Source organism: Mauremys mutica, chromosome 2 (assembly GCF_020497125.1).
Source record: "Mauremys mutica isolate MM-2020 ecotype Southern chromosome 2, ASM2049712v1, whole genome shotgun sequence".
Taxonomy (NCBI): Eukaryota; Metazoa; Chordata; order Testudines; family Geoemydidae; genus Mauremys; species Mauremys mutica.
Genome location: NC_059073.1, coordinates 183,991,995 through 184,018,489, shown reverse-complemented (window position 1 = coordinate 184,018,489; position 26,495 = coordinate 183,991,995). Strand labels below are relative to the sequence as shown.

Genomic DNA, 26,495 nt, shown 5'->3' with positions numbered 1-26,495 from the left:
TCATAGCAGGCATAAATATTATCTAGACCATACCTGACAGGTGTTTGTCTAACCTGCTCTTAAAAAAATCTCCAATGACAGATTCCACAACCTCGCTAAACAATTTATTCCAATGCTTAACCACCCTGACAGTTAGGAAGTTTTTCCTAATGTCCAACCTAAACCACCAATTTAAGCTTATTGCTTCTTGTCCTATCCTCAGAGGATAAGGAGAAACATTTTTCTCCCTCCTCCTTGTAACAACCTTTTATGTCCCTCCTCAGTCTTCTCAAGACAAAACAAACCAACTTTTTCAATCTTTTCTTGACCTTTAATCATTTTTGTTGCTCTCCTGTGGACTTTCTCCAATCTGTGCACATCATTCCTGAAATGTGGCACCCACTGATTTAGAAAACCAAAAGAATATAAGCAGTGCTGTATTCAGTAGCTTCCCAAGAGTACCCACCCTCACCCTACAGTTTTTTTTCCCAGTAAATACATTGGTCTGTTCTACACTATCAAACAGTTGTGTTTAACCATCATGCTTTTGCAGAATTTAAAGACAAATGTAGCTGAAGTAGCTTAGGTCCTATCTACACAATGAAAAAAGTTGCTTTTTAAAAAATGGTTAGCTCAACATGATCAGGATTCCCCTCCCAAACACCTATGTACCTTCAGTTTATCATCTTCACCATCAGTTGAAAGAACTGTAAAATAGGAAATCCTCATTAACATCCAAGTAGACAATCATGTTAAGCTAACAACTTTAAAGAGCTACTTTTTTTTAGTATGGAGACATCATCTTAGTGTCAAGGGAGCTAAACATTGTTATAACATGGTTTAAAAATGTCCTATAGCCTTCAAGAGAGCAAGCATAGTCAAGGCCTAAGATATACTTTTACATAAAGAACAATGTGCTTATGAGTGGCAGACACTTATTTTAGAGTTATAGCTTTCTAGAGCACAGTTTACAAAGAACAAAGAAAATTTTATTCAGAATTATGGCTTAAGAAAATAAATTGAAATACCTTACTGTCAAGTTTTAGCATGACCCTTCCAAGCCCTCTGATTGGCCGTGGAGCAAGAGCCTCCTGCCGCTCCTTCACAAAGTTTTCCAGAACATGCCACCAACTACTACAACGTTTTGCCATGAAGTTTACAACTCCAAAGTGGACCACAAGTTTTTTAACAACCCAAACTGTAATAAAAAAAAGAGGGAAAAAGGATTAGGATTTAAGAAGTGCACCACATCAGGATTTTTCACTCCACTGTGAGAGAGTGTTAGAAAAAAATCAAACAGTTTTAATTAAAACTCCTCACCACAAAACAGTACTAAACATCAACTTTTTAAAAACAGGTGGCCATTTACTTGCAGACAAACCATGTTCAGCCATCTTTCTTCTTAGGCAAAATAAAAGTGTACATCTATTTATACATATAATGTTTACAATAGGAACAACTATATGTAAGCTTGCAACCAAACTCATAACGATCCTGATTTCATTTGCTCTTAAATCTCTAAAAAAGAAGTTCTCCTTTGGAACTGAAACTGCGTATCAACTCAAAGAAGATTATGGGAACTTTCAGTAAAATCCATACACAGCTTGAATTAGGCAAATACAAGGAATACTTTTCGTTTATGGAAAAATACTAAATCAGTAAGAACATACTGTGCACACAGCTGATTGTAACATCAAATATGTCTCAAGACTACTAGGTAAATTAGAAAAAAATGTAAAGTTACAGTTCAGCAAAAAATGATCAGTTCAGGTGCAATAAAAAGATTTTGGTTAGGATTTTAATTAATTATGACTTGTACTACAGAGTTCTGTAACTCCATAGTGCCATGTTTTTCTTTTACAAAATTAATTTTAAAACTAAGAGTGGCAGGGGAAAAAACACACATACAATTCGACAACTCCAAAAAGAGTTTATAACTAAGCAAATCTTCAATATTTCTTTTACTCAATTACATCGTGTATCAGCTGCAACACCCTGTGTTTCTCTTCTAAAATAAGAGGAAGATTAAAAAAAGAGAAAGTTACTTACCTTGTGCAGTATCTGCAGTTTTTCAAGAGGTGTCCCCCTATGGGTGCTCCACCGTAAGTGTGGCAACATCCCCTGCACCTCAGATCGGAGATCTTCACCAGCAGTGCCTGTCGGACCACACATGCATACCTCCTGCATCTCATGCCACGAGCAGGACACACATACACACACGTCTCTCGCTGTGCGTCCGATCACCCGCCTAGTTCCTTCTCTGCTGCAGAGCTTATGTTTTGGCTCCAAAGCAGAGAGGAGGTGGATGGGTAGTGGAGCACATATATCTTGAAGAACCTCAGTTACTGCACAGGGTGAGTAAGCTTCCTCTTCAAGTGATGTCCCTAAGGGGGCTCCATTGTATACGATTAGAAAGCAGGGCCCCTAATTGTAACGCTGGAGCTTCAGAGTGGCATTTACTGCAGATGATAGGACAGTGTGTCCTAGTAGAGTATCTGCTGCGATGTCCTGAGTAATGGCATGGTGATAGCTAAAAGCATCCACTGATGCCCACGTGGCCACTTTGCAAATGTCAACATTACTGAGAAAGGCAATCAAGGTGACAAGCGAGTGGATGGAATATGCTCTAGTTCCAGGAGGAGGTTGTTGATTGTGTAATTGGTAGGACAGGTGTATATAATGCGAGATCAACTTGGAAAGGGGTTGCTTAGAGATGGCCACACCTTTATTTTTCAGCTGTTGAGAAGAATAAGCATGGTGATTTATGGAAAGATTTTGTTCTATGTAGAAAGCTAATGCTCGTCTGACATTCAGGGTGTGCAATGTTGCCTGTTCAGGGACCGCCACCTTGTTGTGGTGAAGGGACTTGAGTGTTGCAATAATCCTCAGAGCTATGTTGGTTGGGGGCTCCATGTTCCTGGTAGGGTCTCCAAAGGCAAGCAGGTCTGAAGTGAGGTCCCAGACAAAGCACTCTCCAATCCACCAAGTCCTCAACAGTGGATCAGGTGGAAGAGGGTCTTCAGATCTCAATGGTTGTGAAAGCAGATGAAGACTGAAGTTGGCAATCTCTAGTCAACACGGACTTTCCCTGCCACTAGGCCCCAGACCTCCAGCTTGTCATGATTGTGTGGTCGCTGTAGGTGCACCAGCTTCCCAACATTAAAAGAAATCACACGCATGCTTCTAACACAGGAAAAATCTCTTTCCAACCTTCCAAGCCCTTCAGCGACAGACTAGTGGTGACAGGGACAGCATTAGTGAATTGAGCAGTCCCTCACCACTAATCTTTACATAGGTGGTGGTAGCTGGATGGTTGTCTGCCACCTGGACTGAGACGTGTGTAATTTGGCAGTGGCTATCGCGACTGAGCAGTCCTCTTTAGGATCCCCTCTGCTAAACCTGCATGGGGAGAGGACTAGAAAGGGGGCCCTAAACCTAGGCTGTCTCACCACATCCAGTGGGATCACTCTGCCTGCAGTCAGAATTATAGAAAGACAGTGACTTTCACTACATGTAATGTTCGCACCCTGATAGATAACAAAGATAATGTATGACCGGAAAGAAGAAGAACTGCTATTGTCACCAGGGAACTTGTGAGCTATAACACTGACGTCACTGCCCTGAGTGAGACAAAATGCATGGATGAAGGTCAACTGAAAGGAGGTGGTGAAGGCTACACCTTTTTCTGGAATGAGAAATCTGCAGAGGACAGGGGCACTCATGGTGTCAGTTCTGCAATTAAGAATAAGTTTGTCAGTCAGCTTACAGAACTTCCTGTAGGACTCAATGAACCTCTTATGACTCTTCATCTTAAGCTCAGCAACAATGAGTCTGCTGCTGTCATCAGCACGTATGCTCCAATACTCAATGCTGACAAGTATATCGAACAATTCTATACAGATCTTGCCAACATTCCCCAGGAGAACAAGATCATTCTCCTCGAAGATTTTAATGCTAGAGTCGGGTATGAGTCAGATCTCTGGAATGGCACGATCAGAAAAGGAGGTGTAGGAAAGGCAAATCCAACAGCAAATCCTCCTGAGCAAATGCATAGAACATCGCCTGGTCATCACAAACACCATCTTTAGACAAAGTGAGAAGTATAAGACCACCTGGAGACACCCTCGGTCCAGACATTGGCACCTTCTTGATTATGTTATTGTCAGAGCTCGAGATCGGAAGGGTGTCTGCGCATCACGAGGGAGATGCATGGAATCAATGACTGTTGGACAGACGATGGCCTTGTTAGATCTATCATGAATTTCCAGATCGCTTCAAGGCATCGTAAGCAGGCAAAATCAGTATGAAAGAAATTCAATGTCAAGTCTCTTCAGGACATAGTGAGTCAGGACAAACTTCAGCAGAGCCTCCAAGAGAGGTTTGCCACTATTTCAACAGCTGATGACTATAATGAAAATTTCTGGAAGGGATTAAAGGCTGCCATTCTCTCAGCATGTGCTGAGACCATCAGCTATGTCACCTGCGATCACCAAGATTAGTTTGATGAGAATGATGCTAAGATTCAGGTCTTGCTTGACAGAAAAAGAAAAGCTCATCTCGTATGGCAAAAAGACATTACATCTGGAGAAGAAAGAGTCATACAAGCAACCAAGGCGAAAACCCAAAGGAAAACCTGCAACATCAAAAACAAGTGGTGGTAAGAAAAGACCAAGGAGCTTGAGCTGATAAAAACATGACAGGGGGATCTTTTTTCAGGCAATAACAGGCATTTACGGTCCATGCTCCCACACCACTGTTAGTCAAAGATGGGTTGACTTATTTTAAGGACAGTGAAGCCATCAAAGCCAGGTGGAAGGAGCATTTTGAGTCACTCCTGAGCCGTGAGTCAACTGTCTCTGATGCCACTATTGAATCTATACCTCAACAACATGAAAATCTCTTGCTGACCCCGCTGCCCTCAAAAAAGTAACACAAGCCATTATACAAACCAAGAAAAACGAGGCAGCAGTGCCAAATGGCATAACACCTGAAGTCTACAAGTTTGGAGGTGAAGAACTGGTGAGGAAGCTCCAGAAACTTTATCTTCATATCTGCTATAATGAGAAGATTCCAGAAGACTTGAGAAATACCAACACTCACAATCTTTAAGAAAGATAACGCGTCAATTTCCAAATTCTGACTTGCCTTGCTATCTACAGCAAGGAAAATTCTCACCCGTATCCTCTTAAACCGATGACTTTGCTTTGCTGAGGAAATATTGCCAGAATCTCTGCAGTTTTAGACCATCCCGTGGGACAACTGACATGATCTTCATTTCCCACAAAATCCAGGAAAAAGTCTCGGGAGTAAAATCAGGACCCATACGTGGCCTTCATCAATTTGACAAAGGCTTTCGACTCAGTCAATTTCAAAGCCTTGTGGAAGGTGCTGGCCAGATTTGGCTGTCCTCAAAAATTTATTAAGGAGGTAAGGCTTCTTCATGATCAGATGACTGCCACCATTCTCTGTAATGGCCTGGAGACAGACGCTTTTGTCATCAAAACTGAGATTAAGTAAGGATGCATTATTGCCCCAACCCTGTTCTCCATCGACTTAGCAGTCATTTTGGTCCTCATTAAAGATCTCCTCCCTAGTGGAGATGACATTCAATACGGAATGAATGGGCGGGTTTTTAAATCTTCGACGTCTCCGCTTGAAGTCTAAAGTCCCCAGGGCATCCGTTACTGACCTTCAGTATACTGATGACTGTGCCACCGTCGCATACACTGAAAATAACCTTCAGTCCACACTGGATATTTTTGCACAAGCTTAGTGAAGCCTAGGACTCCCTCTCAATATTGAGAGGACTGATGTTTTCCATCAGCCTGCTTCAGGCCTTGCACATGACCCACCACAAATCACTATTGAGGGACAGACTTTGGAAACAATAGAGTACTACTTCTACCTCGGTAGCCAACTTCCTCAAAATGCAAAAAACAGTGAACTCCAGCACAGGATCCAGTGTGCAAGTGCTTCTTTTAGGAAATTGCTCCGACGTGTTTTCATGAACCGTGACCTAGCGCAGGACACCAAGATCCAGGTCTATAAGACAACTGTTATTCCTACACTCCTTTATGGATACTAAACCTGGGTGACTTAACAGAACCTCAACAGTCGGAAAGGTACCACCAACGATGCCACCAGAAGATCCTTTGCATTGAGTGGTAAGATCACTGCACTAACGCCAGCATCCTCACTGAAACCAATGTCACCAACATTGAAGCAATGATCCTCATACATCAACTCTGCTGGGCTGGACATTGGGTGAGGATGCCAGACTCTCGCCTCCAAAACAAGTGCTCTACTCTCAGCTCACCCATGGTCAGAGATCCTGTGATGGTCAGAGGAAACACTATAGAGACACAAAGCGTATCTCAAGAAAACTTATGTGAACATCACAAGCTGGGACGAGCAAACCACCAACCAACCTCAATGGCGCCATATCCTCCATCAGGCAATGGTCCGCTGGAGGGAGGGAGAGAGAGAGAGAAGAAAGGAAGGGGGGAGTGGGGAGAAAGAACTCTCTCCCAGCAGGCAGCTGACTCACTAGGAAATGTTTGTACATACTGCAGGCAGACCTGTGGTTCCAGGATCAGACTCTTGAGTCATCTCAGGACCCCTATATAAATTTGTGGCAGAGATCATCCTTGAATCGAGAGATCACCGATGACGATGATGAAGCAATATTGCCACCGCTTGGTTGCTGTGCGGCTTTGGAAAGAAATTTAGATAGAAAGAGGATGGTACCTTGAGTAAAGATTTGGGATGAGGATGTAGCATAACCATGTCTTTATGAAAAAACTGTGAACAGGGGGTATACCATAAGAGCTCAAATTTCTCCAACCCGTCGAGCTGAGGTGCTAGCACCAAAAAATGCTGTTTACATAGATAAATGAACATAGGAGCATGCTGCCATTGGTTCAAAATGGAGGTCTAGTAGAGTATAGGACGAGGCCAGGGTCCCAAGCCAGGATTAGATCCTATACGTGAGGGTAAAGATTTTGCAAGTCCTTTAGGAAATGTTTCATGAGGAGGTGGGTGAAGGAGGAGTGTCTGTCTATCTGGTAGTGAAAGGTCATGATGGCTGACAGACACAAATGAAGCTCATGAATAACCCCAAGCGTTTTAAGAATGGGTTCATGAGAAGGGTCACTGAAGAGGGACGGAATATCCTTCCTTGATCTCTAGAATCTACTTGTCCAAAGTAATTAGCCCCCATGATGGAAAGAAAGGGTCTAAGTGGCCGCCAAACTGGTGGGATGTTGGAGATGGCTGATGTCACCAGAACAGGGGGAGGCTTCTTAGGGCCTCGAGCTCACCTTCAAAATTGTTTGGTTGAAGATGTAGTCCCTTGAGGAGTCTTGTGTCTGTGCTTGGTAGGGGACTTCTGGTGACAGCACTGAGTATCATAGTGCCAATCGAGAGTGTACTGTGAGCAACCCATCGCTCTCTCGGCATTTACACTCTAGTGCCGAAGAGACACCCAGGGAAATATCAACTTCCCCTGCAACCGTACCCACCACAATTCCTTAAGGGAGTGTAAGGATTCATCTGTATGCTTCACAAATAATTTGGGACCCTCATGGGCTAGGTCTTCGACAGTGGTTTGTACCTCCTTAGGAAGGCCAGAGAGGTGCAACCATAATGCCAATCTCATGACTATGGCAGTTACAATGGAACAGGCAGCAGTATCCGCAGAATCCAAAGACCAGGGGCAGCTCTAGGCATTTTGCCGCCCCAAGCATGGCAGGCAGGCTGCCTTCGGCGGCTTGCCTGCGGGAGGTCCCCAGTCCCGCGAATTCGGTGGCAGCCTGCGGGAGGTCCGCTGAAGCCATGGGACCAGCGGACCCTCCGCAGGCATGCCGCCGAAGGCAGCCTGCCTGCTGCCCTCGCAGCGACTGGCAGAGCGCCCCCCGCAGCTTGCCACCCCAAGCACGCGCTTGGCATGCTGGTGCCTGGAGACGCCCCTGCCAAAGACGGTTGTTCAGCTGTATGGGCCAAAAAGTGTCCTTCGGATACGAGCGCCTGGAATTGTTCTGTTTTTTGTTATCAGGAAGGTCTTGGCAGAGTTCCTGTAATTTAAAGTATTTGAGGTAATTGTACTTAGCCATGAGAGCCTCGTAACTGGATATTCAGAACTGAAGGCCACATAGATCCAATTGCTTCCAGTCTCTGCCATGACAGGTGAGTCGAGGTTGGTATTGGTGTCCTTTTTCTTGTATGGCATTGACAACTAAGGAATTTGAGGTGAGTTGAGAAAAAAAAATTTCCAAGACTTTTCTGGGAACATAATATTTTTGTCCACCCACTTGCACATTGGTGGGATGGACGCTGGGGTCTGCCAAAGCACTTTGGCAGGATCGAGAAGGGCCTCATTGACAGTGAGGGCTATTTAGGAGGAGGAAGATGTGTGCAGGATGCCAAGCAGCTTGTGTTTTGATCTTTCACCTGCTCCAAAGGAATCTAGAGGGATTCTATAGGGAATCCTATAAAACAACTCTTGGAAATGTTTGAAGTCAGCAGCAGTAGGAGATGGAGGCATGATAGCCTCATTGGGGAAAGAAGTAGTGGAATGGCGGTGGAATTTCCTCCTCCTATACTTCCTCCTTAGCTGCTACAGAGAGAGGGTCAACCTCTGGTGGTCGAGAGACCGTCAGAGAAGGCAAAAATGTAGGCCTCCAGCTTTGCTCTGTACATGGCCCAAGGATTCCAGTATGGCCAATGCTGAGGGAGCGGCACATGGGGTTGCATCCACAATGGACAATATCAGGGCCCTGGTCTGCTTATGGATAGTGAGGATGTGTAGAGGAAGTCTTTTGTGCCTATCTCAAGTATGAGGATGGGATGGAATACTCCTCATCCTCCTCTGCATTGCTCGGAAAGGGGGGTGCAGTCCTCGGAGGAGAAAGGGAAGAATGGTGAGACTCCAGAGAGAGGGACTGAAGTGGAGGAAGATCGTGCCTGAGCAGTGGTGACTCAGGCACACCAGAGATAGGTAGGTCCTTGGCATATCTGAACTCTTGGGGAGGAGGAAGGAGCATCGTTGGTACCGGCATGTAATCAGTGCTGAGGGAGAGGTGCATTCTCCTGAGCAGCCAGTAGATGTGTGGAAGGCTTGCTTGGTGAATAGGACTTGCTTGGCACTGAAATGGACATCATAGCAGTAGGGCTGTCAACGCCGCAATACCCACAGTTGGTTTGGTCGGGACGGTTGGCACTGTTCTTGAACGTCTTGTGTCTCTGTCCCCAGCACCGAGAGATGGTGCCGAGGGCTGCAGGTCTGTCCAGTTAGGGTCTTTAGAACTTTGCTTAGCTCTGGTACCTGAGGTACTTGGATGGGCCCTGGAGCTATGTCCCCTCTCCAGAGATGTCAAGGCAACTGACCTTGCAGGAAATAGTGTTCTGGCAGGCAATGTCTCAGACGGTGATGAGGGAGCTCATTTATTTCTCTTCAGAGCGGAAAAGAGAAGATTTTCTTTTAGAAGGGCGTGGCAAATGAGGATCGGTGGACAATCTAGTGGAGTGTGAGAGCCATGCAGGGAAAGCGTCCAGGTCAGCGTCAGATGCAGGACGCTGAGATTTCTCCATGAGAAGTCGCAACTGAATGTTCCAGTCTTTTCTGACCCTGACAGTGAGGTTGTGGCAGTGAGCACGCTTTTGCAGGACACATCCCTCTCTCCAGCAGCAAATGCCCTGTGGATGACCATCCATTACCAGGAAGGCAAACCAGCAGGAAACGCACCTCTTAAACCCGGGAGATACAGGCATAAGGGTGAGGGAAAAAACTTCCTGGTCGGGAAGCAGGAAACAAAAAGCTAAGCTACAAACTAACAGAGAGGGTAGGAAGGCATAAAAGCAATTTAAGAAAAAAAAGTAGAGGATGAAAAGGGAGGAAATAACTACTAAACTACACTAAAAAAGTAACAGGTAAGGCACTATCTAACTGGGCAAAAGGAGAAGCGAGCTCTGTTGTGGATTCCATCCCAGACCAAGGGCAGTAGAGAAGGAACTGGGGACGACAGTACTATTTTTTTTTATACTTTATATATCTATCTACATATACACAGCTCATGGTGTGAGATGGGGGAGATACACATGTGCAGTCCGACAGGCACTGATGATGATTTCCAATCCCAGGCCGCACCTACAGTGGAGCACATATAGGTACATGACTCAAAGAAGAATCAAAAAATCATGCAAGTACAATTTTAATTTGGCAATTTAAAATAATGCAAATCAAATTCACATTCCCACAGAATGTTAATTCACATTGTAGATAAAGTGATTTGTACTTAGTCTCTGCTTATATTAAATACTTTTAAAAATTATACCATGTGAGTTAACATTGATATGTGAATCTTAAAACTATTGCATTTCCTGATTAATTTACTTTGCAGCCTAAACACTGCATTAAACAGTTTTTTGCATTTAACACACCCCATCTAAAAACCCAACTCATTGCTGTGACTGATATTCAGGAACCATTAATTTAAAAAAATTGAAGTACAATTTTTTGTTTTTTAAATCAAGTCGTGAACAGAACCATGACCTGTGGATTATTTCTTATTGTAGATCAGTTTTGCCACAAAGCAGCAATGCTGAATGTCATAAATGGATCAATTAAAAGTGAATGCTAAGATTTATTTAAATTTGTTCACTTAATGCACCAAACCGAAATCCTTTCTGAGGTAAACAATGGTTGTGTTGAAATCAGTATCCTAAAGCAACACAGGCTCCTATGCAACATTAAAAACGTATTCACTGCAACAGTATAGACATTTGTTAGTCTAATAAATCATGTTAATATTTAATAAAACTCTTATGTTCATTCAAAAACTCCTCCAAATTAGATGCAGTATCTATTAACTACATGTAGTTAATTTACATGTACATCTATTAACTGCATGTAGATGCAGTATCTACAAAAAATAAACCCTCAACATGTCTTCTTTTGGAAATATCTAGATACACAAAATGTCATCGCCCTAAAGGTCAAACTTTAATGTCTACAGGGAGTTTATCAAAGTTCAACAAAAGACCTATCTGTAAACCTTTGCTGAAAGCTTACGCTCTTGCTCACAAATAGAGTAATTTATTTTTACAATTTTTCCAAGCTTTGCTTTTACTTACTATTGGCTCCACCATGTGGCAAACTTGTGTACTGCATTAACAATTAAGTATCTTGCTAGATTTAAGTACCAATAAATGTCCAAAAATAAAGAATATATTCCACACATTCCAAACCTCAACATTTTACCAAAAATTCCCAAGCATTAGTTCCTAAAACAGACAAAAGCATATCAGGAGGCTCTATGCATATTTGTGGTATAGTAGTCATATCTTTTTACTACAGAAAAGAGAAGTAAATCCAGTGAAAGCAGAAGAATCCTAATTAGGAAAAGAGGAAAAATAGCTACCCATAAGGTATAGCAAGAAAGTTAAAATAGAACAAAGGATGTGAACGTGAGCTGCAAAAGTGGTAGAATAAAAAGGGAAAAAAACAGAACAAGGGAAGAAATTAATAGAGGAGTCAACCTATTTTCACATGTATGCTGCACTTAATAAAAGTTTCAGATGTTTCACGACTGGTCTTCTGTTTAAATTTTAAACTAAAATTCTTCTTGCCCCTCTATGTTTTATAGAAAAAATTCCCACCACCCTGAACAAAGTAAATCTAAGAGAACATCATTCTTCTGAAGTGTAAGTGAACTGAATGGGAAGTGTTTACAGTACCAAGACATTTCGGAAACATGGAGTAGTATTTAGTCACAGCCCTCCCTATTCTGGGAAAATCAAACCCTCTCTATGCAAATATATTTTCCTATAACGCAAGAACTTTTTTTTCCCTTTCACAATGGTCCCTTCTAGCTTATCTTTTAGATTTATTGACTAAGTCATAAAGGGGCGGCGTAATTATAAACTGCACCAAATCTAGAACAGGGAATCATTAAGTTGTATAGGGTAAACTAGAACCACCACTGGGCTGTCAAAGGAGGGGTTTTAAAAAAACCCAAACAGAATAACTTTATATTGATTGGAAATACGAATGTTATAAAATAAAAATACTCTGTATCAGTGACCTGTCGGTCATCACTTATCATTCCCCCGATCTTTACTTTGTTTTCATCCATGTCATTGTTAAAAATCTTAAATAGCATAGGGTCAAAAATAAGAACATTTACAATTACACTGGATGTGATCTACCCATTCCTAAAAGGAATAACGTTCATACTTCAAAAGCTAGCCTTAGCTTACTTACAAGGGTTAGGAAAAAAATTCCTTCATGGGCAAGTTATTCCATAACTGTTCACTATGGAGTTTCTTAATGGTCTGGAAGATATCTGGTTTTGGATATTTTTCAGTCAGGAAACTATAAGCCACTTTTCTTCTCCAATCAAGGGTGAAACATTTTAGTGCTAAAGGAAGATCATTCTTGGTGGTAGGCCACGTTTCTGAAAGTGGCTATCCACAAAAATATGCTGAAACACAAACCTACTATTTTTAGAAAGAGTTGGAACAGGCACCTCTTTGCTCATACTTTGCCAACTGACTGAATTCTTAATTGAATTGTCTGATTAAGAGACAAAGGCAGCAGAGAAGCATGTTCTCTCTTCTAATTATTACTTTCATTTTTAAGATTTATCAAGTCAGCCAGCTACTACTACAGACATTCTGTAACTGCTTATAATTATAAATTAAGTGAATCTGTGCTACAACCACACATAGTATTTTCATAATAGTCTGAAGATAGGCAAATGAAGCATCCACATTTAAGTGCAGGATAAGTAAGAAGGTCTAAAAATCCAACAGTGTTGTAAGTAATATTTTAACTGGCATTACTAAGAACTAGACAATGACCTGCAACAGGAACTGGCAATAACTGCACAATCCAGAGATTCAGCCAGATTTGGACTACGACAATGGCCCATACAAGTGTAACAAAGTAGATATCACTGGTTTTCTTCTTTCTAAGAAAAGCTCCAATCTCAGGCCTGTGTCCGCCACCGGAAGTGGATGAAGAGGAGGAAAACGAAGAGGATGAGGCTTGAGGGGGTTGCTCACTTTCTGCTGTTTCTAGAAAAAAGAAGTAGTTATTGCATGAATTTCTACTGCTGAACTGAAAGAGGTTACCTAGTAGATCACCAACATTTACCCTAGAGTCTTAACAGCTAAATGCATAGCAGGTGCAATCCTACTTCACCAAAATAACCCAACAAAAATAGAGAATGTGTTAAGTTTTCCAGAGGAAAACAAAATCTAAGCTGTATACTATACTGTTAGCGATAAAATTAGAAGAATTTACTCTATTATTCTTATGGCAAAGATGAATAATGTAATGTATTTTGTCTATGAGTTCAATAAAATCCAAATGCATGCTCCAGGCTATTTTTTAATCAAAACCCTACACTTCAAAGCACACACACACTATACTTTGAAGTGAACACTTCCATCTTACAAATCATTTAAGTATAACGTGTGGCGTTCTTTTCAGTTATGATCGGACTATAATTATACAATATTTATGCTGTGATCTCAATGATATTACCTTGCATGTCATACTTTAATATCCTTAGAAACAATACCATAAAGAAAAACCAACAACTTTAAAAATTAGTAGATAACTAATATGTCATTGTATGACTAAGATGACACTAAATGTTTAATTAAGCTTCATCTTCACTAGTTTAAAAGTTAAAGATGAACACATTAAAAAATTTAAGTGCTGACTACTTAACCAGTGTGTAATATTTCATTCTAATCAAAAGCCCAGTTTACAGAAAATTATAATGCATTCCATTCCCCCCACTCCAAAGAGGCTTACTGTAAAGAGTTGTACTAATATTCTACAAAAGCATTTGTGTGGCTCGTTTTTGTTCTTTGACTTTTCGCACAGGTGTGAGCTGTAAACCCAAAATGGCTGAGAACTTAAAAAATCAGATGGTAACAGACCGTGAATCCCAGTGTTGATTGAATCTGGTAATATTCTGAACCAAAAAAAAAAAGCTCTCAACCATAACAACAGTATCCATCAATTCATGACGACACAAAAGACATTCTGATCTTCAGAGGGACAAATCTGGAATCTTGGTATTAGGAGTGCAGGTTTGTCAGAGTTGGAAAAAGGTCATGGATACTGTGATTTTCCCATTTGTCTGTGTGTCCATAATTTTATTAAACTCACTCCACTGTAGCGGTTTCTGCCCCACAAGGCTGGGCCCACCTCCCAACTCTGGTAGTTGAGACCTGGTGCAGGGGGACCCAGTGCTGTCAATGAAATGGTGGCTGGGCACTGCAACCCCCTGCACCAGGTCTCAACAACCAGGGTGGGGAGCTGGGCCAAGCCTCAGGAGGAGCGTGGAGTGGGCTTGCTCTCCAGCAGCCCTCCTCCTCATTTGTGTCAGTGTTTATTTTTTTAAATAAAAAACCCATAAAATCTGACTTTTACTAAGGTAAATAAAAATGCAACATGATTTTTGATAAAAATGCTGTGACAAATCTGCATCCCTACTTTATATAGACAGATACTACTGTCAGTGAAATTTGCAGGTGGCTCTTCTGGTTGTAGACATCTGCATAAGAGCCAGGCAACAAAACTGCATCCTACACTAGTCTACCCATTACATGGTTCTGTCTTCAACCCCCAACTCAGTGTTCAACAGAACCTAGCCTCAGAGGTGCTGGGAACCGATTTTATTAAGCTTTACTAGCATGAGGTGCCTGGTTTTAGTTGATGAAAAAAATACTAGCAGGGTTCTTGGTTATCTTCAAACCTGATTTTGCACATAACATCACTAACTGGGACTGACATTACTTGAAGAACACTTACGATCATACAGGAAGACCAGGCCCTAGTTCAGGGGTCGGCAACCGTTCAGAAGTGGTGTGCCGAGTCTTCATTTATTCACTCTAATTTAAGGTTTTGCGTGCCAGTAATACATTTTAACTTTTTAGATGGTCTCTTTCTATAAGTCTATAATATATAACTAAACTATTGTTGTATGTAAAGTAAAGAAGGTTTTTAAAATGTTTAAGAAGCTTCATTTAAAATTAAATTAAAATGCAGAGACCCCTGGACCGGTGGCCAGGACCCGGGCACCGTGCACCACTGAAAATCAGCTCACATGCTGCCTTCGGCACATGTGCCATAGGTTGCCTACCCCTGCCCTAGTTCATCTGAAAAGCTGTACCATGTTGAATAGTAAAAGACAGTTTCTGACTTTGTTACATAATGCATCACTCAGGCAAAGAATGCAACTCCGCTGCTGGATATTCTGTTAAATCATATTTATCACCATCAGGAGTTTAGCATCCAAAAAAGTTTTAGGAACTATATTATTTTATAGATTACTGCATGTACACAAATCCTTTTCCTCTTACTTTCATTCCCAAACACAATATGGTAAATCTAAGCTATTTTATAGTAGTGGGCAAAATTCCAAACATGTCAGTGAGAAGAAAGTGCTAAAGCAAATGGGAAAACAAAGGCAAGAGACTTGAGATGGTAGCTCCTATAAATCCTGCCACGTGGCTACTTAGCCTATCCATTTTTGCCCCAAACAATATGGCAGCATTTGCTCTCTCTAATTGGCAGTTATCACTTACCAGAAATTTTAGAAACACTTCATACCATTGGGAAGGACCCAGTACTATCATTGATGGAATAGAATTTCCACAATATTCAACCACAAAACAAGGGAAGCACAAACAAAGGTCTCTATAACCAAAGTGCCTTGTAGTATTGTAACAATTTTTTTTTAATTAACATTGTGGGTAAAGTACCAACACTAGCAGAAAGCTTGAAGCATTGTTCTTTGACCAGCTAATGAAAAGTAACAGTATCAAAATTCAGAAATCAATTTTTCTGCAACTAATAAACATCACTTAGCACCAGTAATTTATTTGCAGAGTAGGCACACAGGAGTCTTCATTCTGAAAACTGATGTATACCTGGTGGTTAAGCTTGAAGAATGACTGAAAACTTCTGTAGAATCTTACTACCAAAAGGAGTATAAAAAAGGAAAGTTGACTACAAAATCGACACTGAAAAATGGGGTTATAGTCCCAAAAAAGTTACCCGAAGCACATTTATAGAAAGTATACCTGCAGCACGTGCATGTATATTACTCACAGATATATAATCTCCAGTGAGAGGCATAGCTAAAGCTTTGAGAATAAAAATAATCTACCTTAAAGAAAATATATTTCCAAACCAGCTTCCAAGAAGAAATATCAGATTGGAGTGGAGGAATGTACTGCATTTATTGGCAATTGTTTGTCACATGACCAGCAGGCCACCCAAAGTCTAGCTAAATCACTTCTCTCATACATCCAGGCTTCATACATCTCTTTTTTCTTTTCTTTTTTTTTGGGGGGGGGGGGGACCACAAGGGGGTGAGCAAAGCAAAAGACACCACACCCCACACTCGAGGGAAACAGCCGCTCCAACCTGAAATTTCAAGAAATCTTTCGACATTTTTTTCAATGTATTCATGTGAAGAAGTGCTTATCTTTGAAATTTTAGCATGTTAATCTGAGTGAAGAGGTTAGTTTCACTTGGAACAGCATGAAACACTATGAGAGCAGAAAGATTGCCTTTATTTTAAAAATGAGTGTGTTGCTAAATGTTTCAAACCTAAATCTTTTTTGAGTACTATTTGCATTGGAACACTTAAATTAGTAAACGTGTATGTGAATACACTTGTGTATCCATCTCTCCCAGAGTAAGATATAGTTAGACTGCTGCACATCAGTTACTACCTGGCGGTGGAAGTAGCTTTTTAACTTCAATGAAGCCAATTTTTAGCTAGAAGAAATTTTATTAATGCCGTGTGCTTGAAATAACCTTACACTGATCTGTATGTCCCATCACATGGAGCACTATTTGTGTGTTGAAACCAAGATCATGTCTTTTAAACTCACTTATTTTTGCAGTAGCTTGAATTTTATTTTTATTTAGGATGTTCAACTTCAAGTTTGAGATTAAGGCACTCTAGTCCTGTCAGGTCACTGGGCCTGTTCTGACAGTTCATCCTCAGATGTTGATGGAATATTTTAGTTTCCAGAGAGTTCTGGAGGACTATTATTTTGTCAGCAAAACATTCCATCAAAGGCCTATTTAGTCTTTATAGTGATCTTTTGCCCATGACTAAAGAGGCTTTCCACCCCCAAATATACTTATTGAACCTTCATCTTCTCAAGCTGCTGTTTACAGATTACCTGCAACAGAAGCTAGATGTCTTTGAAACTGCATGCTGAATTAAACTAACTGCAAGAAAAAATGTTTAGTCTTGTGCCATGGTTGTGGAAGCTTTTTGCCTCCACAGTACTGTCCACAAAGTTTTGCATTACAAAGCATGTTCAAGGCTGCCTCCACTCATGCACGAAGCCTAACTTTTTCTTGCTACCATGAAGATATCAAGGGAAAGAAATAAGTACAGCAGGAAATACACCAAGAAAAAGCTCTTTTCACAGAACACTAATTATGAAAGAAAACTTCTCCCAGGCACAACTTCTGCATCTGCAGGTAACAGTTTAAATGACTAGGTCATAAAAATTATATTTAAAATAGTCATTTACATGTTAATACTGCTGTCTTTTGAACAACTTTTAAACCAGGAACACCAACTCCACAGAGATAAGTGTGGTAATTTGAGGGTCGGAGAATGTTTTAAAAATTTGTTTCTAGTTTCCCCTTGGTTCATGCTTTTAGAACAAATTCAAATATTTTCTTACAGAGTGTACAGTCACCTGAGGGTTGGGGTGAATGTTGCTCATTACTTGAATCATATCCTGTGACAGATATTGCCATGGCAATTGTAGAAGCAGCAATGGAAATCATTTGACCAGGAAGTTCTGTCCCTATAAAAATAAATACAGAAGTAAGTAAAGAATCAACCTCTTCCCAACTCTTATCACAATACTATTTATTTCTGTTGCTCAACATCCACTGAAATTGTACTTCAGTGAAACTGAAGTGGATAAATATTCACTTTAATAGTTACATATATTATGTAGACCCAGTATGATGATCTTGTGATGTTTCACTCCATACTCTTTATGAAAATATGCTTTGGATAGGAATATGACATAACTGAGCTATACTTTAAGCAAGATGGCTCATGTAAGAACCTTTCCAATGATATGATTTACTGAATGTGATTATCCAATTTGTATGCCAACTTCAGATACATAGTTAATATTCTTTGTTTCATTTCTGTATCTGTATTTCATATGGGTTACTTTGGGTGTCACCCCCAACTAGACCTTCAGATACAACAATGGAAAAGCAAGACAGGGCTAATGGCCCATTAGCAAAGACAATGGACTGTGAAAGAGCTTAGTCTTCCTGTGGACGCTCCAGACAGCTTACGAGTAATGGCTGCCACAGCCCTGCAAAGACATGGGTCTGAGTCACCTGGTACTGGACTCACCCCTTGGAATGCCAGTGTTCTTCCACTGGGAGACAAAGGTTCCTGCCACACACAAGAGCTATACAAGGCAGGGGAGTGACATCATTGTAGTTCTTCTCTGCCTCCTCATCCAAAGAGACACTGAAAAACACCTGGAAACAAGAACTGAAGGGCATCTAGCTTGTGAGTAATAATATCTGAGGTCTCAAGGTGGAGACCAGTGAAGCTGCATTTCAAGAATTTCTGTAACCTACTTGTGACAATATTTAGGGTGAGAAATTACTATTTGTAACCAATTTCTTTAGTGAAACAAGCTTAGTATGTTTGTTTTGTTTTATTTGCTTAGCAAACAGAATGAAGCAGATTACTAGCTCTTTAACCACTTATAATTCACCTTTTGTAGTTAATAAGTTTATTTCTTGTTTATAATATATCCCCATTTGTGCATTTCATAATGGGTAGGGTGTAAGAGGCTGTGCAAACCTTCCTCCGCATTGAGGGAGAACGTGGATTTCATAATATACCTTTGGGTCTGCACTCCAAGAGAGGTGGACACCTGAGTGCTGGGGCAAGTCCCTTAAGCCTAGGCTTCCCAAAGCTGATCTCATTATCTGTGTCATTCTGCAGTTGGGTGGGGCCCTGCCTGTGTGCGCGTGCGCTGGTGGAGGCTTGATAGCCTGGCTCAGCAAGACAGGTAAAAAGGGTGCCCTGGTTGGCAGAACAGGCAGGCTCAGTGATATCCTAACACATCAGGTGGCACCTCAAGGGGTCCAACCCATCACACATCTATCACTGAGAACTTATCAAAATTTAGTGTCTCAAGAAAACGTATGCATTTTATGCTCTGGCTGTGGTCTAGGATTCTCATGGGGGAATTCTGTACCACTGAAAAAATTCATGTTCCCTGCAGATTTTTTTTTCCCCCTCCACACAAAATAGTCTGCTTGAAAGGTGCTGCAATTACACCTTTCACCCACTAGGGGCTTCTGTGGCACCAGAACAGAGGGCAGCTACTCCCACTTTGGAGCAGCCAGTGACAGCAGGTGGAGATGGAGCAGAAGACACTGCATTCCTAAGAGCGCTCTGCCCATATGTCCAGATAAGGAGGCATAGAATATTGGGGGGGGAAGAGAGAGACAGACAGCATGGGGCACATAGGGCTGCTGGGGAGATCACAGACTAGGGTTCAGAAGGGCTAGTGTGGGGGACAGACTGGAGTAGGGGCTGAATGGAAGTGGGGGTACCAGGGTGGCTGAATGAGGGTGAAGGGCCAAATGTGGACAAGGGAGGGGGGTGCGGGGACACATGGAGACAGGGACAGATGTGCCAGACAGAGGATAGGGGTCAGCTGGAGTCTGCATGGGGGAGGAGCTCCAACAATCCCTCCATCTCCCTAAAAAACCTGTACCATACTTCTCCCATCCACATCTAAAAACCCTCCAGGTTCACTCCCTGCCTCCTTCCCAGCAATTACTTCCCTCTCCTTCAGCTCCTCCATTATCCCTGATTCGCACCTTTGCACTGCTTCTTAGGGGTGCAGGAAATATGCTTCTGTACAATAGTTTAAGTTACTAGTAAATCTATTTGCTAAAAAACATTTCATGAATCTTTTTTGTCGTCTGTATTCTTACAGACATACTTGCTGACAGGTATTCTGAAATAAATTACCAAAATAATTGAAACTGTTGATTATACTGCACTATTTTAACAAATAAAATATGCAGAATTTTAAAATATTGTGTGCAGAATTTAGTTTTTTGATACAGTATTCCCCCCAAGACTACCTAGGAAGAGATCTCTCTTCTTGTCAGCCATATCATCTGTGAATTCCAGCTCACCAAAACTGTTCCAAGTGGCAGGCAATCTGATTAACCTGAAACCTCTATGGTTAGTAATAAAGTTTAGTGATCAAGAAGAACAGTTTCAGGGAAAACTGAGTCAGAGGGTACTATAAATCCATATTCTAAGTGTTTTTTTAGGATTGCTTGAGTACTGACCACCAGCCAAATGTAAATTGGACCGTATACTTGATTAATCATTGAAGCCAACATGAGGAGCTCTCAGTTCCTAGAAACTAGGAACTATTTTGGTACAACTAGTATGCATGAGGGATGACTTCCAGCCAGTGGAATTCATAGTAGGAGAAAACAGTTTAATCTCAACTGACATCTACACTTAATGGAAAATGTTGAGTGGAAGAATTCTAAGCATTTGTGGTTACTAATGAGAAACTTAAGGATTGGTAAAATGGTCTCAATAAGTTACTGCACAGCAACACTTATTTCACTAGGAGGGTAGTGTAGCACTGGAATTGGTTATCTAGGGAGGTGGTGGAATCTCCATCCTTAGAGGTTTCTAAGGCCTGGCTTGACAAAGCCCTGGCTGGGATGATTTACTTGGTGCTGGTCCTGCTTTGAGCAGGGGATTGGATTAGATGACCTCCTGAGGTCTCTCCCAAACCTAATATTCTATGATTCTAACACAGAGTGTGACTCTATAGTACAGCAGTTTGCCACACAGCAACATCCTGTGTGGGCACTGCTACGGCACAGTACAAGAAGTTCTGGAGTGCAGCTTGGCAAGCTACTACTTAAAGCCACACAGGGACTTCCATTGTGCTGTAGCTTCATCCAGACGGCACATAACTTCACAGCAACCTGGTGTGCTGTAGATTCAAACCCTCAGAGAAGCCCTAGTCTCCCCACTGCCCACCTCCAACATGATTACAGGTGCAGTTAAAATTGTTGACATACTTTAACCGTGTATTCCATACCTTTAAGTGTGTTTCTTTTAAATTTAATCTTAACTGTGAATTTCCTGGGTTTCCAATGCTTCTTGCATACCCCAGACTAACTACACAAGTACTGAAATGTTTTAATCTTAATTTACCAATATGTAGCTCAACCTTAACTTCAGTTTAACAAAATTTTGGAATTTTCTTAGGTTCTTCAAATTATTTGAATTATGAATGCCCTGCTATGATTTTCTTTATTCCCTAGAGCAGTGATCTTCGAACAGCAGCTTTCAGGGGGTCTGCCAAGCAGGGCTAGTATTAGACTCGCTGGGGCCCAGGTCAGAAAGCTGAAGCCAGAGGCCTTGAGCCCCACCACCCAGGGCTGAGCAATTTAGCTTCATGAGGGCCCCTGTGTCATTGGGCCCCAGGCAATTGCCTTGCTTGCTACCCCCTAACACAGAACCCGGCTTTTCTATGCAGAAAACCAGTTGTTGTGCCACAGGTGGACCGTGGAGTTCTTACAGCATGTTGGGGGAGGCCTCAGAAAGAAGAAGGTTGAGAACCCCTGCTCTAGAGCACCCTGCTGAAGAGCAACAGGACATGATGGGAGTGCAGAATGAGTTCTTTACTCCCTGGGACATAATGCATACTTCCCGGGGACAACCAATTTGAGGGCAAGGATTCTTTTCTGGGATTCCCTCCATGGGGGTCAGGGTGCATTAAGAGGAGTGGAAAAGGGAAGTATTTTCTTTATTTCTCAAGATTCTTTTTCTTTCCTTCGTGTTCTCTTCCCCATCACAACTCAGGGAATTCTTCTCTCCTTTCCACCTTTCCTCTGCAAGCTTAAGTTCTCATCTTCAGTGCCCTACCTTTATCTTTGATCCTGGAAGATTTTTAGTCGCCTGGAATCAGAGCACAGGCACTAACATGTATGACACTGCCCAGTGTAATGAAACTGGTTTGTTCAGCCTGATCCCATCCCACACTCTCTGGCCTCAGTATAAGTATAAGGGCATGTCTACAGTTACCTCCGGAGCGATCAATCCAGCAGGGGTCTATTTATCGCAGCTAGTGAAGACGCGATAAACCGACCACCACGCACTCTTCCGTCGACTCCGGTACTCCACCGGAGCGAGCAGCATAGGTGGAGTCGACGGGGGAGCATCAGCAGTCAACCTACCACAGTTGTAAGCAGACCTAAGTACGATGACTTCAGCTACATTATTCACATAGCTGAAGTTGTGTAACTTAGATTTCCCCACCACCACCTAGTGTAGACCAGGCCTAAGACTCCTAAATAATACTTCCCTAGAAAGTCTCCTAGGATTTAAATCTACGCACTGACAAAATGCCTTTGTCCCATGACTGGAGCTCTGAAAATGAACATTTGTGCTGGGAAAACATTAAACTGGAGTATTTGAATTAGTAAGAAACAAGCATCTTTAATCCTGTATGGCCCCGGTTCTCAGAAAGTATTCTCCTCATGTCTTTGTATAAGCAACCCAGTCTGCAAGCATATTGGTCACACTAATGAGAAGTTAGAAGAGGAACAGAAATTGCAGTTTAGAACAACAGTCTGGATTCCATAGAGTCACTACAGAAACCTAACATTAGTATACTGCAAAACATTTTATTAGATAGAACCAATCAGACTTCAGTTTTAGGAAGCATAATCCATGATATTTTTAATTAGCAAAAACTACTACTTTCTCTATAAGAGAGAGTACACATACACAAGTCATATGATATTAAAATAAACTCATGAGTAACCCAAGCAGTTTTACAATTTCAAGTCCTCCATTTTCCATAAGTTTACCTTGGTTGACAGCAGAAGAAAAGTGACTTATTTCTTACCAGAAGACTCCTTTCCGCTCTGTTGCTCATGCAACATGCCCACTGTCATCAGAAAAACTATAACCAGAAATACTGGAATCCTCCAGGAGCCAGCCACAGAAGCTTGGAAAAAAAAAAAAAAGATTTTTCAGCAAAGTTTTTCAGAATTTAATAAAAAATGTTAGTGTAATGCAGCCATTCTGAAGAGGGCAGCCACAACTGGAATCTAGCAATTATAGATAGATATCAGTGCCTAATATTACAGAAGTGTGAGAAATGTTTCTACATCTACAAAATATTTAGACATTTTATGCATTTATTTCCATTCTTATGGGACATTTACATTTCTCAATATTCATTCTAATACCTAATACTCAGCACTCTTTTTATTCAAGTAGTATTACATTATATTGGATATATAATTTAAATTTTTTTAAAATAACTTACATTTCAGAATAACTAAAGAAACAACTTTCTTTTACTAGAACTTCTGTAGAATGAGACAGAGGAATTTTCTTGCTTGCTTTTTTTGGGGGGGGGGGAGAGGAAGGGAGGGCGGTCTAATGCTTCAGGATTTGAAGACCAATATTTGTTTGGCTGAAAACTATCCCACAAAGCTACTACATGAGATCTTAAACCACAAAATAGTGTACGTATGGGCAAGCATAAGAGATGCTGCCTCAGTAAGACATGAAGGAGTGAGCTATGAGCTCTTTCAAGAATATTAGCTTATTATTAATTATATTAATTAACTACTGTAATGGCTAGTGACCCCATACAGTTATGCTATTAGAAAGGCAGAAATAGAACACGATCTTAGTAAAAAAAAAAATTAAACATCCTTGATATCAATATGCTCAGACTGACTGTAGGAGGAAGAGTTTATTTTCATGTTAATTCTGCCATTTGTCTTTTAGGTCTTTAATCTTTGTTACTGAGATTCTCTCAAAAAAAAATAGTAAAAAGTTACAGATGAGGGGCCAAATTCTCTCCTGTGGCCAAGTTCTGCAGGAAAAAAAAAAGTGGTGTCAAGGAGCTGGTTCTGATCCTTGATTTTAAGGGCCAATCACCACCTGGCCCCCGTCAGCATTTAGAGCAGCCGCTCTAACTTACACCAGTGAAAAAAGGCAGGCAGTGCTGCAGAGTTCCTCCATATCCCCTCCCTGTTGACTACTCCAGGGGGATGGCAGCACAAAAGCTACATCCTGCAAACTTTACACCAGCGATGAGTTCTCCTGCACAAAGAGAAATTCTCTGCTGGATATTTGTAGTAAGAATCTGGATCTTTTTGCCACCTGAGGAGGGCAAAGGGGCTGGATCTCAGTTGAGAATTTAGCCCAAGGTTGTTCTTTGTTAGGCTTCCGAATAACATTTTATACACAAACACAATGATGTGTTACCCACCTAAGTGGAAGAGCAGCATTATCCAGACAGGAATGGAGATTGCTCTTAAATAACGTTCAGTGCTTGCATTCCACTTGAATGAAATGGTCAATAGATAACCAACAACCAAGGTCCATATCTTTAAAAGAAGAAGATATTTATGGGCATACATATGTACTACACATACATCAATATACACAGATCCATATTAATCAACAGTTAGGGTTTTTTTTATACGAAGTCCTGCACCTTTGAGGGCTGTCTATTGCAGAGGTCTCAAACAATGGTCCGCGGACCACCAATGGTCCGTGAGCTCCATTCAGGTGGTCTGCGGATAGTTCCCTCTAAGTTGCATGCCTGAGTGGCTGCACACAAGAGAATGAAGGGCCATCCACCTAATTAGTGGAGCTACGCAGGCATGGCTTCACTAATTAGGTGCCTGGACCCTGGAGAAGATGCACATGTAAGGTGAGGTGGTGGCCTTGGGGGGAAAATAGAGGATAGGTGGGAGGAGACTGGGCAATGAGAAAGGGGGCGGTGGGATTTGGGATGTGCAGGGCTGCAGTGGCTAGAGAAAGAGGTGACTTTCCCAAGCTCCAGGGCTGCGGCTGCCGGGGAGAAATGACCCTCCTTCCCAGCCTCAACTCTGTGGCTGCTGTGGCAGGGGAGAGACATCCCGCCTTTCCAGCCCCAGCTTGAGGGCTGCTGTGGTGGAGAAGAGAGGGAGAGACTCCTCCTCCTTCACAGCCCCAACTTGGGGGCTGCCATGGCAGGGGAGAGAGGGCACATCCATCGCATTGGAAAGGTAAGACTACTGATCTTAAAATGAGTTGTGTGCTTTTATTTGTAGAACAAAAAAAGTTTATTAAGGGTTTTTTTATATAGCGCTTTTATCCAAACCAATTTACAATAGTTAGCTAACAGTACAAACAACATTTGGAAAGATCATTAAGTGGTCCTCCGAGACCCTCAGCAATTTTCAAGTGGTCCATGGGAAAAAAAGTTTGAGAACCACTGGTTTACAGTATTAAGCCACACCTGGGGGAAAAAAGTGGATCAATCTTTAAATCAGAATATTTGCAACTATTAAATTTCTTCTTTCTATACCAAAAAATATTGGGTTGCCCACTATATACCTATTTCAAGTTTTTCTAAAGTTTAGGTCTAAACTCTGATATGGTTTAAATTTGTTTTATTTTGAAGGGGAAGCTCTCTAGTTCTAAATAACTATTCACATCTGTAGTGAGGCGGTCTGGCTCCCTGCCACCCCAGAGGGGGATGAGCCTCTCTGGACACCAAAGTGGGAAGAGCCAGCAAATCCTGTACCCGCCCCCTCAGTGGTCAGGGTGCAGGACAGGAAGTATAAAAGCCTGCCACCAGGGCTCACTTGGCTCTCAGCCACTGGAGCGACCAGACATTTGTGGCGTAGCTCCCGGTGAGGAGACCACGGCGGCCGACCTGAGGACTGGACAGACCAGACACCACCGGAAGCTAGCCCGAACCAAGAACAGCTGCCAAGCCTACCACTCACCAGCTATCCTGAGGAGCCCATGATGCTAGACCCCCCGGAGGACACCACTTGGACTCAGGTACCTCTAGAGGAGGAGGAAGGAAGTAGCCCGGGGGCAGCTGACTCTAGTCTGGCTGTAGCACTGCCAGAGCCCATGTCAGTGTGTTGCAGCCAGGATTCCCACTGATGCAGCAGCAGGTCTTCTGCCGCTGCTAGGGCCCTGGGCTGGGATGCAGTGGAGTGGGTGGGCCTGCATCCCCCCTGCCACCCAACTCATGGATGGCAGTCTCTCCCTCTCCCAGGCCTTTGGAGGCTTGGGCCTACTAGTGACCATTTGTTGCCCCGCCCTGACCCAGGGCCTGGGCCTGCTAATACTGACTGTTTGCTGCAGGACCATGCTAATTCCCCAACACACTTGACCAACGCAGCGAGGCGGTCTGGCTCCCCACCACCCCGGAGGGGGATGAGCCCCCGCCAACCAGCCTACACCATCATTCTTCATATTCTCCACTCCCTTTGCCAAAATAATCAGAACTAACTATCACTTGTGTAGCAAGACAAAAATGTGATCTTCTGTTAACTAAGATTTGCATATTTTCCTGGTAAAAATCATCTTTAATGTTGATGCACAGTTAAAGAGTTAGTA

General features: G+C 42.0%; 1 protein-coding gene across 2 annotated transcripts in view; it reads right to left on the bottom strand.

The window, feature by feature from the left end:
• Nucleotides 1-26,495, bottom strand: part of TMEM245 (transmembrane protein 245) — a 135,619-nt gene that overhangs the window by 97,330 nt on the left and 11,794 nt on the right. The window contains exons 2-6 of one of the 2 annotated variants that reach the window (XM_045004622.1): nt 24,361-24,478; nt 22,978-23,079; nt 17,728-17,838; nt 12,838-13,053; nt 1,008-1,177 (exon numbers count right to left, since the gene is read on the bottom strand). In XM_045004622.1, coding sequence (XP_044860557.1) covers nt 1,008-1,177; nt 12,838-13,053; nt 17,728-17,838; nt 22,978-23,079; nt 24,361-24,478 — 717 coding nt within the window. The remainder of the gene's footprint in view (nt 1-1,007; nt 1,178-12,837; nt 13,054-17,727; nt 17,839-22,977; nt 23,080-24,360; nt 24,479-26,495) is intronic. The other variant, XM_045004623.1, reaches the window with a different exon arrangement.